This window comes from Phaethon aethereus, assembly GCF_964289735.1.
Source record: "Phaethon aethereus genome assembly, chromosome: 3".
Taxonomy (NCBI): Eukaryota; Metazoa; Chordata; class Aves; order Phaethontiformes; family Phaethontidae; genus Phaethon; species Phaethon aethereus.
Window position 1 is genome coordinate 74,055,847 of NC_138576.1, and position 12,385 is coordinate 74,068,231.

Genomic DNA, 12,385 nt, shown 5'->3' on the forward strand with positions numbered 1-12,385 from the left:
GTAACTTTTTCCACTCTATGAACTAGAAGGGTTTACCAAAAACATCTGGTTCCTGTAACTTGCCTTATGTCCACTAATATTAATTTGCCAGAATAACAGCTTCGCTCCTCCCGCGGGGTAATTCAGAAGCCATTATCTAGCCCCTTTCTGTGCCTGTTATCCTCAATGTGCACAGACATGGCAGTGGCTCTGACCATACCACTGGGATACCAGCGTGCTCTGGGCAGAAAGAGGCACTCTTCCCACATGGCTCACCGCCCATAGTCCGCATTGCCGGTAGTTAATGCCGCAGTGTTATGCAATGAAGACTTGTTTCTGGGGAAAGAGAGAGACAAGAGTCTGTAAAATTTACTTCTCACAACTGCCTAAGCTATTCTTTTATGTTTTGCAGTTTCCCAGATGACTACTGTGTACTCCAAAAGTTATTTTGTGATAGACAGTAGATACTTGTCTCTTGAACTATGCTACAGCAAGGATGCTACAGCGCCAACACTGTACAATGAATCAAACCCGCAAAACCAGGTATCTCCCAATTGCCCCCGCATGTGGGAATGGTCTCTTTCGTTCCATTTCAAATGCTGCTGCACATTAACTCAGTTCCTTAAGGAATTACTTTTAATAATAATTAAAAAAAAATCTTAAGAAAGCTGGAGGGGTCACCAGAAGACAAAGGATAGCTCTTCCATCCATCACCTTTTATAGATATCCTCTAGCCACTTCTCATCATCTTCTTCCTCATCGTCTATTGGTTCCTCTGTTTCCAGGGGAGAAGGAATGAAGAACTCAGGTCTGGGACGTGGTTTCCTGATATGAGACTTCAGTCCAAACTTGCGCTTTAGCAGGTGGAACTGTTCTTTGACATAGTAATAAAACTCGTATTCATATCTCATGCGTTGGTAAAGGATCTGTATTGCTTCTGGAGAGGGGACGGTCTTTTTCACTGTCACAGTCAGATTGCCAAGTTTCCTATGTTCTGTAAAAAAAACCAAACAAGCAACATGGTGGGTGTTGATTAATGAGACCAGACCTAAACTGTTTTTTTAAAAAAGATTACTGATACAAATGAGCTCAACGGGTCTCCTTAATAAAGGATTTACTTTTAGTGAGAGATAAAAAAATTTAGTTTTGAAGTTAGACTTGCACGTTTAAATATGGCTAGTTCATACATAGCATTTAGCATTGCATATAGTCACCGAGGATCTTAATTGGCAGTGGTTATCCACAAATACAAACTAGGTCACACCAATTATGAGCATAAACTACATGTGGAGAAACCCATAATCTTGCCTAGCCCTGTAAATTTTGCCTGATGCACGTGAAGTATATATCCAGCACACAGCTGAGCTGAGCTAATCAGTTATTTACAATGCGACATACTATGTCACGTCTCAGTCATGCTTTATTACTGTTCAAATCTAAACAGATACTCATCAACCTGAATCCACCTCAGGCTAGCACCGAAGCATTGTTGTCATCACCACATGACACCTCAAGACTGAATGTGCCTGTTGACCTTCTTGTTCTCTTATACCTGTTAATTAAACTGGACTCATCTTCCTGTCATGCCCTGGAACTGGAAGATTTCAGCACGTTGCTCTGCTCTTGACCACTTTTGCTTTAATAAACTGAAATAAAACACCTGTATTGTTGATAAAAAATTAGAATTACTACCAAAAATACTGAATTACCTCTTTGCCTCCTCCATCTGTAGGTTATTCTACCATTGGAGGTTAATGTATTTGAACAAAGTGTAAAGCAAACGCTCAAGGAAATAATTTTGCTGTTTTCTACCAGATGGCAACAGGCTGCCAGAGCATCCTAAGTATTTCCTTCTTCTCCAAGACAGAAACGTAACTGAAAGTCAACTGTGAAGTAGAGAACAGCAAAAGCTGAAAGTACTGACCTGTAGCATCACTGTATCCCACCCCCCCCAACAATTGCAACTTTCTTTAGGAGAAATGGAGATGAATGTTACCCTGATGAAGCAATAGCCTCTATAATTAACTCTTAGGTTTTCTGAAAGCTCAGTGCTCCAATCCAGTAAGCTTCATGAGTTACTCTGATAGAACATGATGCTCTTGGAAATGACAGCAGTAGCCTCAGAATACACCTAGGTCCAGACAAGGCAAGATGAACGGCCTTGCATGGAAGCAAGGAGATGCCAGTTAGACATCAGTAAAAAACCTTTTTCACAGCAAGGACAGTTAGGCAGTGCAGTAGAGCATACAAATTACAAAAGCTCTCTCTCTGGAGGATTTTAAGAGCAGATGAATTGATTCTTTCCTGAGGGAAGCCACTTGACTAGGGGACACCTTAAGGCCGTTTTCCATGACTCTCAAACCAATAGATTAATCTTGTCAGTCCTTACTTCACTTCCTTGCTCTCTTCTACAACAGCAAGGTCTACATGAGAACTGTTTGTTTTTTTCCCCAGGATAATGTCTTGGCTACTGCTGCTCATTCTTTCTTTAATATTTATATCCTCTATTTGTGCTGCCTCAAATAACAAACAGAAATCCTCATATTCTACGTGACTACAGAGATAAACCGTTGCAGTGTAGAAGAGCTGGATTTCAAAATGGAAACCTAATTCTTATTGTAAGAGCAGTTCTGCAAGTTGAAGGAATCCAAAAGGGTCAGGCCATGAAGCATGGCAAAGAAAAAACTTAAAAGGAGGAAGCAGACAACAAAGAACATTTCACGTTTCCAACTGGGTCCCAGTGGCAGTGACCACCCTCAGGGACTTCCAGAGGCAGTCCCTGAATCTAAACGGGATTTTATCACGGGCTGAGTTTTGCTCTCACGAGCAGTCCAAACTGAGGTCTTCTGAAGCACCTGCCAGCAAAGCCGAACACATGCTTAGCAGCTGTACAGAGAAACATGTTTTCACAATCACTTACACGTAAGGCTAAGGGATGGATCGATGGTTTCTAGTAGGAAAAGTGAGTTGTTCTTGGGATTCCACAAGCAATATGTTCATCCAAGACAAATAATAAAGAATAACTTTTTAGGGAAGAGAGGAATTTTAACCAAAGGCAAACCCATTTATTTCAAGAGGTAATAAAAGATGAGTTAAGTCCAGCTAGCAAACACAGCATCAATGACCTTTAGACAAAAATATGTATTATACAAGATTTTAAATCTTGAAACATACAACAGAAGGGTAGAGCACAGCTATGTGAACATGAACTGCTTTCTTTACATTTTAAATTATTAATGTTCATATAGCTTAGGGTATCCACAGCTATAAACACATTCTAATTTTCAGCCAGTGGACACACCTTTTCCTACTTCAGAGTAAAGGAATTAAAGAAAAACAACTGAAAGCTGTTCATTTTAATAGTATTACACAAGACAGCAAGTGCTGCTGGGCTGGACAGTCTCATATTCATTTGACTTCACTGCATCACACACATCTGGTGCAGAAGAAAAAAGTTGTATCTGAAAGAGGTATTCTCCTTCTCAGTTTTGCTTACCGATTACAGCAGAGTAATTTGAAATGCAGGAGGAGTATGATATGACAAGTGAATAGGTTGACTAGGTTACCAAACGTAATGCCGTTCTAAATCACAAAAAAAATTATTTAAAGCACTAATTCTATTTTGCACTTGTACTTTTAATTCCTTCTCTTAAGGAGGAATGGTTTTCATTAGTTGGTAAAAATTAAAACAGGCTGCTCTGTAATTAAATGGAGCTTTTACACCAAACTTCATAGTCTTCTACACTGAAATCTCTCTCTACTCATATATCTAAGTAATTAAACAACTTAGTACACAGAGCTCTTTGTTCTTTAATTACAGTGATGTATGGTGATATATGGTCTATACTTACTGACTGTTCACAGTTTATCAATTTGTCTAGTTTAATTTAGATAGGAGTAAAATGATTAAAATGTACAAAACCAATTAAAAATAAAGAAGCGATCTTTAACATGCTGTCTAGCTAAGAATAAGTGTAGAGGAAGGATGATGTAATGCTTGCATTTAAAATAGATATTAGCATAGAAAGCACTACCTGTAGCTAGTGAATGGAGTGAAATATTTTTGGTGAAAATCTCTGGGTTCCCCAAAAGCTTATTCTATTCTACACCACCTTTACCCGTAGACTGGAATAGACTAAGAAATGTGTCATCTTTTTAAATTCTCAGTCAGTTGTTCACATTGCCATTGATGGGTATTAGATGAATACACTCCAGGAAGGACACTGTACTCAGTCTGTCCTTGGGTGAGAAGGCAACTGCTGCCTTATGTTGACTGAGCACTTCAAGACATTCCTTTTTCCGCTGCTCAGTGGGTAGCTCCCGCCAGCTTTGCAGTCTGGTTTTCTTTACAAACTCAGCAGCAAATATACACTACTAAACATTGCATTTATTAAGCTTAAGACTTTATACTGCTTGCCAACTTGATTTTTATTTTGCATTGGTTATTTCTGTTACAGAAAACTCCATTTACATCCCTGGAAAAAGCTCTTTACTTTTACGGTCCCTCCAGGACTCTAAGCGGGAAAAGTCACTTCTTACAGCTCCAGCTCCCTTTGGTGGCTGCTCCTCCCAGCAGAGAGGGGCACTTGCGCTCTGCCGATGACGAGGTGAAGAGCGCTAGCCTCGTTTCTTGGGGCGGGCGGTCCGTGTGGGGTAGGACCAGCCGAAGGGGACTTTACTGGTGGTGGGCCAGGCAGGGAGCAGCCCACCGGCACCCGCTCTGCCGAAGCAGCCAGGTGCTGCACGCCACCCTCGCGGCGGGCAGCAAGAAAGCAGCAAAACACACTCGTCGTCTGCCTTGGCAGTAGTCATGACACAGGGGCTTCCCGTGTGCGCACAGTTCTTCTTTGCTCCTTGCGCACACCTGCGCGTACAGATGTATACGTACGTACAGATAGAAACACCCGCACTCTGGAAGGCTACAGAGCAATGTACGTTTCTCTGGCTCCTGTTGGGTCACCTTGCAGTATAACCACCAGTAACTGCAGCGCGTAAATGGCTGTGAAGCGCTGGTTGTCAGATGGCACGAGGTGGGGCTGTGCCTGGCTGCAGGCTCAGCCTTTTGAGAACACCTCGCTTTTTTGCACTTGAATTTTTATTTAGACTGGTTTCTAATCTTAAATACTCTTAAAAGGCTCTTTAATACAAACACGAATGAAATCACAGAACTGCCCCTTGAAGTCACCCTAACCACCTCTCCTCATCATAGAAGCAAAATGGAAAAATTAGGTAGATCTGGCTTAAAGCCAAAATAACAATCTGCATATGCTACATAAACCCAGCTGTCCCACCAAAGGACCTCCATTTTACGACCTTTGAGACAGCTAACCATATGGAGGGCAACAAACTACACCATTTACTTTTTAGAGTTATTTTTTTTTAAACTGTGTTTTCTTTGGCATTCTTTTGAATTACTAAAAAGAATGTACTATACAGTAACGCAACCTCTCAGTGCAGCCTGCTCACACCTTGAATGAAGACTAAATGGGTATGCAGATATGGATGAAGAAAATTAAATTCTTTTGGGTTACCAGGTGATGAATACTTACCGTTACTTTCCCCACTGTTACTTTTTTCCATTTCTTTTTTTTTAAACTAAGAAATCGGCGTTACTCACTGCAGCAATCCAAACCATAGGGAGAAGTGGTTTTTATACTTTGTGGTTCCAAAAACCTTGGCTTGCCATATTTAGACAAAATGATCTTAAAGGCATTCTCCACCTCAAAAGAGAATTTCGGAGTGACGCTCTCTCCAGCGCCCCACCGTTTCGGCGGGCGCGAGGCAGAGGCTTGCTCCCCAGCGCTGCTCCGCTGCTCCTGGACGAGGCGGCAGGGAGCCCAGCGCCCTCGGGGGTCCGGCGGGGAGAGGTGAGCCAAGCTGGAGCCAGCGCAGGACGGCCGCAGGTGAGCATAACCGTGGGTTTGGCCGACCAAGGCTTGCGGTGGAAAAACCCCACGCCAAGCTCTGCGGCTTTAAGGCTGTGTGAACACGATGGCTGTCACAGATACAGTAAACTCATTTCCTGGAACTACACGGGGAGGCCCCGCGTTTCAATCACACACAGCTGAGCTCCAGCGCATACCTACTTTTCCACAGTTTTAAATGGAAATAAATGTATGTCACTGTGGTTAGATGTGACGTATGAATCAGCAAGGGCCTCTGCTTGATATGCCACTCAAACGATGGCTGCGGTGCTAAAACGGGGCTCTGATGGCTACGCTAGACATGATCTCCCCCTCAGAATATCTTACTGCAGCTCAAGCAGAAAATTTTCTGGCACAATTGATCCGCTTTTCAAACTTGAAATTTTTAGCTGGGCTCTTGAAGAATATCTGGGAAAGGAAGGGTTTGCGAGAAGAGATGAGGTGCCGATGTGCTGGGCTCACGTACTGTCTTTCTGACGGCCACGGGGCTGCTACCGCTCAGGAGCGCGCCGGGCCCGGGGCAGGTCGCGGGCCCCCGGCGGAAGGAGGGATGACGCACTGTGGCCGTACTGCGCGACTGAGCGCCTGGCATAGGCTCATCTTTGCTAAAGGAAAGCAGGGACGGTGGAGAAAACCTAACAGAGTCACCGACCGGCAAGAAGCGTATTAAAAAACAAAGTTGATGAAAAAGCAAGTGGTAATTTGTCCCGCTGCATCTACTAGCTTTGTCTGTCTGAACTACTATGAATCCCAATTATTAACCTCCTTACTGCTAGTTTACTCTCAGTTATTCACATCGACAAAATAAGGTGTAAGTTTTAACAACACGTAGATAAAGATTAGACACTCAGGTGCACACTGAGGACAGTTATGCTAGGCTCACTAGCAATGCTTGCTTTGTTTTAGCATTTCTGTCCTGAATTACTGTCCTGCTTTGATAACATGGAACAATTTCTACCTGCAGGGGATTAGCAGAACCCACTAGCACATAGCAATGTCCCGTCTCCTAAAGGTCAGATACGGATGGATCTCTCTGAAAGGACAGCTCTCCGGGGGTCATGGAAACACCCACAACTCCAGAGAACTGCAATCCGAGGCAAATCAGATGTCCTATTTATCAGACAGATATCTTGGGAGCAAATACACCAGACTGTTAGCATGGACACTGCAAACCGATGGCTGCCAATGACAGAGACTGAACTAGGTGAGACAGTTACAGCAATGTTCTTTCTTTTTTCTCACTACTACAACGAATAAGGAAACCAGAGGGAAGAATAATGTCACTGTTAACCTAATATAATTTCATTGTTAACATTAACATGGCCAAAATGCAGGGAGTTCAGAGAATGATAACCTGGCAGAGAAAAAAACGGAGGGATGCCAAAACAGAGATTAGCCAGGAAGAGCTCAGAGATAATCTAAAAGATACATAATCAAACAACTACTAACGCCCAAGGATGTTAACGCCAAGGAGGCATGGCACAAAATCAGAACAAGGGAGAAACGTGAAAAAAAAAAGAAAAGAAAGAGTAATGTTACCGATAAACGTAAGAAGTACCTTGGGCCAATCAGGCTGAAAATAACAAGAAACATCTTCCTACAGTATGCAAGCAATATATGTTCAACAGTGCTCTGAAACACTACTTAAGCTATTAAAGGCGTTATATCACTATTAGGAAACACTTGCCTTACAACACACTCAGCAACGCAAATATAGAACGTTCTCCATACTTTGTAAACAGCTACCACTCTCTGAGCTCTCTTCCCCAGCAAGGAAGCATTTACCATGAAATCTCCAACTCTCCTCTTGGAACCTTCATGGTGTTATTTTCAGAGCTGTGGACCCAACACTGTGGATTTCCAGCTGCACGGGACACTGCAGCCTACCATCCTGTACCACACTGCCTCTGCTGCTGCCTCAGCCTGGAAATGTGCTGTATCTCACACAATCAGATAACAAATCTCAACAGGATCTTCTAAGAGACTCCTTTATTTGGTGCACTTTAACGTTGCATTCCCAGTTAAGGTAAATTAACGCAGAAGAAAAAAAAAAAGCTGAAAATTAACCTACATTGGTAGAGCAAAAACACAGATTCTTATGAGAATGTGGTCAGGTACTTTTGTAGCTGTTAAGCAACTTCTAAGTTGAACTAGGCAAGAGTTAAAGGTGCCAAAACCAAAGTCATCTGCAGAGGAAATGCCAGGATTCTCTAGTACGAGTTGCCGAAAGAATTGCTATGGTTGCAGTTCATATGCAATTTCTAATGTATCTTTTATAGCTGCGTTAAGTATTACTGAAAGGATCCAGTCAAATCTGGATCTGACAAAACCACAATTGAAAAATAGGTTCTTGCAGATCGCCTGTGAACAGTGTTGCACAGGAGGTTAGGCAGACACTAACGTTATTACTTTTTTTGCAGAGAGAAGAGAAAGTTGCAGTGATGGAGACAAATTTCAGCAGCGCTCACGAGCAGTAAAAGCTTCACCACAGGTATGTTATGCAGAAAATCTGCAGAGATATAGCCTGGGACTTGAGAACCTAGAGCAGGCATCTTGCCTTTGTGCTTCGAGTCACAGTAGGCTGCTATCTGTGATTTTTGTCCACAAAAAGGGAGCGATGGAAGAGGCGTGCTGTGCAAGCTTAAGATGTCTAAGAGGGATGGAGTGAGGTGGAGGTGTCTTTATTTCCATATATAGTATAATATGAGCGCAACACTGGTATATAGCATCCAGTTTTGTAACCACATCCTAAATCAGACAGGGTATTAAAACAGCCTCAGAATGAATTCGCGGGTTGGAAGGGACACTTTAGAGAAAGATGATAAATCCATTCTGGTCAGCTTACCAAAAAAAGAAGATTGAGAGGTGACTTGTTTACAGCATCTGCATATTTTCATGGTGAGAAAACTATGGATACTGAAGGGTTGGACGCAGAAACCAGAGAAATGCGGACTGGAAGTAAAGAATAGCTTTTTAAAGCGGTGAAGGTGATTAATCACTAGAATAAAACAAAAAGAGTTGATTTGCTATCATCTGATATTTTTACATCAATGTTGGATAACTTAACCAACTCCAGTTACTGATGTCTCTGCAGAAGAAAGAGAAATTGTATGGCCTGTAGCACACAAGAAGCCAAGCTGAAAGACCCAATGGTCCATTTAAGTCTTTCACAGATGCAAGTTCCAAATGTCTTGCACGTGTCAGCTTCCAAGCTGGGAACACCACTTGTGAAAGCCTTTTTGTCAGTGCCTTTGAGATACCTCAGTGTCAATGTGATTTTTGAAAGATGTCTGAACATCTAATTTGCTCCTTTTTCCAGTTGTTGGCTGTTCAAACCTAGTGGTCACCACCCTGCAGTATATCAGCCCTTGCAGGAATGTGAAGTGTTGGGATCACCCTGCATGGCTCGACCTTAAGGAGAAGGAGCTGTGGCGTTGATCTGCGTGGCTCGACCTTAAGGAGAAGGAGCCGTGGCACTGAGAAGCTGGTAAACAGCTGGATATCTGCACAGCTCAGCCTTGAGGAGAAGGAGCTGTGATAAACAACTAAGAAGAAGCGAGGAAAACAGGAACACCTGCAAGCAGCGAATCCTGACTGTGTGAGAGGCGCATGGACAGCGCGTGATATTTTGTGCACAGCCAATTGCAATAATGTGCGTAACAAGCTGTAACCAATCATGAGTGTGTGCGCAGTGACTAAGCGAAAATTATGATATATATTGGAGTCAGACAAGACAATAAATGGCTTCGGAATATAACTCTCACAGAGTTGTGAAGTCCATCCTTCTCCCGCAGTGAAGTAAGACCACTTTTTTAAAAAAAGTTTGAGAATGTGGCCTTAAAAAATTATTAATTCTAAATGCTGCCTCTTGTCTTCCTAGAGCGTACATATGACTGCTTATTGCTTTATATGAGAGTAACTACTGAAATGAGAAACAAAAGCAAAAATGCTAACTAGGACTAAAGCAATGGCCAATAATACAGTCTATGCACTGCCAAGGTAAAACCACTACTGATAAGGTATACAGGACTGGAAGATGCACATTACTGTATGAAAGCTGCTATTAAAATGGAGGGAAAAAAACCCCCTATCAGTTCTCCCTTGTGAGAAAGTTGCCAGTTCTAAGAAGATTTTCTCCCAACTATGTCTGCTCATGGACAACTGAAAGCCCTGAAATTGCTTTATTTCTTATTATTGCAAGTTACAGGCAGTCAAGAGAAAATTCTCTCCTTTGCCCTTAGGTTCTTTTGTGTATAATGAGCGACTGAAGGCGTCCAGGGGCCGATGCACTGGTGAAGAAGGAAGAATGCTACCAGAGCAGAAACAACACACTGTTCCTTTCAAGTTCACCCCCTCCTGGCCCACAGCCCGACTGCCTTGGCCAGCTGCCAGGGTATCGGGACAAAGGCTTCCTCCTCTGGCCAAAACCGAGGAAAAGGGTCCGTTGTTTAACACAGGCAGACTTGTTTCAGCAAGAGAAAAAACTAAAAAGGAGGGGAATTATATTAACTGGAAGTCCTGGGAGAGGAGAGTAATCTCCTAGTGTGGCTAATGTAATTCTCACCCCATGCTTTTCCTGCAGAGTTTTGACTCTCTACTGTTCAGGCTAGAAGGCAAAGTATAGCATCTCAACAGGGATAAGCCCTAAGGCTGCCAGGGTCTTCGCATCCCCCGAGGTTACTATGAACCAGAAAGAAGAATGCATCTTTCCTCCTTCCAGGAAGCCCCAGGTGACCCACTGCTCCCCTCCATGCCTGCACTAATAAGCTTGCATGAAGGGCGAGCGTCCTCACTCATGAAGAGACACAAATTTCTCTGCATCTTAAAGAGTCTGACAGATAGAGAAGCCAAACATTTAGCTGTCGCACGACCTCACAGTGACCGAGGCTCCTGCTGGATTCCCACAAAGTCATTAAACCCAAGTCAAGGTGAATTCACACCTGGACTTTTTGCCACCTCTGTAACAGAGCCTGCAGCCCTGGTCTGTGATGGGGAACTTGGGACCCTTGGGGTTTGCTGCAACTTGGGAGGTCATGCCCCCCTCTGAAACCTCCAAGGCAGATGCTCTTGCTGAGGTTACACAGAGTTGCAGTGTCTCTTCATGTCAATCTCAGCACTTCTTTAGCGGCACAGCCACAGGTGAGGAACGAGGACTTGAAAAAGGTAGAAGAAAATCCCTAGGTCTGGCGTGACCCATTTGATTTCGAGCACCAAAGCACTTGGGTGAGGTGCAGTACCTCAGAGGCTGTATCACAGGACGTAGTGTCTCAGTGAGCTGTGGCAGAAGACTTCCCCTAGCAATTACTTACATGTCTGGGAGCTTTCGGAAGCAGGTACCCAACTCAAGGAGAAGTGTGACTTTAATCTGCCTAGGTTAAAATAAATGAATACAGGACATTTTTAGGTGCTTAGAAGCTGTTCAAACACCATCTAGATTTACACCTGCCTTCAGTGACTTAGGTGACCAGCTCCAGCGCACCTTGAACATTCTTGCTCGTGTGTCAGCACCAGGAGCAATCCACTGAGGAAACAGAGTTTGCTCAATGATCCTTTTTAATTAAACTCGCATTTAACGTTACTGTGCTGACAGGGAAGAGATACACGGGTGCACCGTTCTGCCGTCTAACACTGTGTTTACAGGAAGTATATTCTCAGTAGCCTTAACTCTATTGCAAGTTACTGTGAAGACACCCATGAATCAGAATGGGAGATTTACAGGGTACGAAAAGCCCCTGCTGCTGCACTTAGTCCTGCAAATAGTCTAATGTCTGCAGTGTTTCAGTCAGTAGTTTCATTCCAGTGTTAGAGAGACTGGCTAGTATTAAAGTTTCCAGGATCACTGCACTGTTTTGATTTAATGACAATACTAGCCCTGACATTAATAATGACTACCGTGCTTCAAGGTTATACAGCACAACACTTTCCCTTATGCTTAAGAAAACAGGAGATAAAATGACCTGCTGTCTTTTTCCATTTCAGCATTTATGGGCACGCATAAACATCGACACCCCTGAATGAGGATAAAATGGGACAGAAACCAGGAAGGATGTTACAGAAATTAGGAAGAAAATTCAAGAAAAATCAATTTTGGGAGGGAGAGAGGTTACTAAAAAGAACACAAAGCCTGCAACAAACCAGGCTTTTGTTGAAGAACATTGCAATTTTCTATATTGCAATCTTCAGGAGTGGCGAAATAACGGCCCCCAACATTATTCATAAGACACATAATGTTAAGAGTTGCATCAAGATAAAGAGAGAAACCCTGTTGTGGTGGGTTGACCCCAGCCAGCAGCCAAGCACCCATGCAGCCCCTTGCTCACTCCCCTTGCCCCCACAATGGGGCAAGGGAGAGGACAGGAAGAATGAAAGCAAGAAAATCTGTGGGTAGAGATAAGGACCATTTAATACATGGGGGGAAAAAAAAGCGATGCAAAGGAAATCACTCACCACCTCCCACAGACAGGTTCATTTTTTGTTTCTAG

The 12,385-nt window shown here is 43.1% G+C and overlaps 1 protein-coding gene across 1 annotated transcript in view; it reads right to left on the bottom strand.

Moving 5' to 3' along the window:
• Positions 1–689: 689 nt before the first annotated feature.
• Positions 690–12,385, bottom strand: part of UST (uronyl 2-sulfotransferase) — a gene marked incomplete at its 3' end in the record, with an annotated part of 169,444 nt that continues 157,748 nt past the window's right edge. Inside the window, exon 8 of the mRNA XM_081997119.1 lies at positions 690–973. Within this exon, the coding sequence (XP_081853245.1) occupies positions 690–973 (284 nt within the window). The remainder of the gene's footprint in view (positions 974–12,385) is intronic.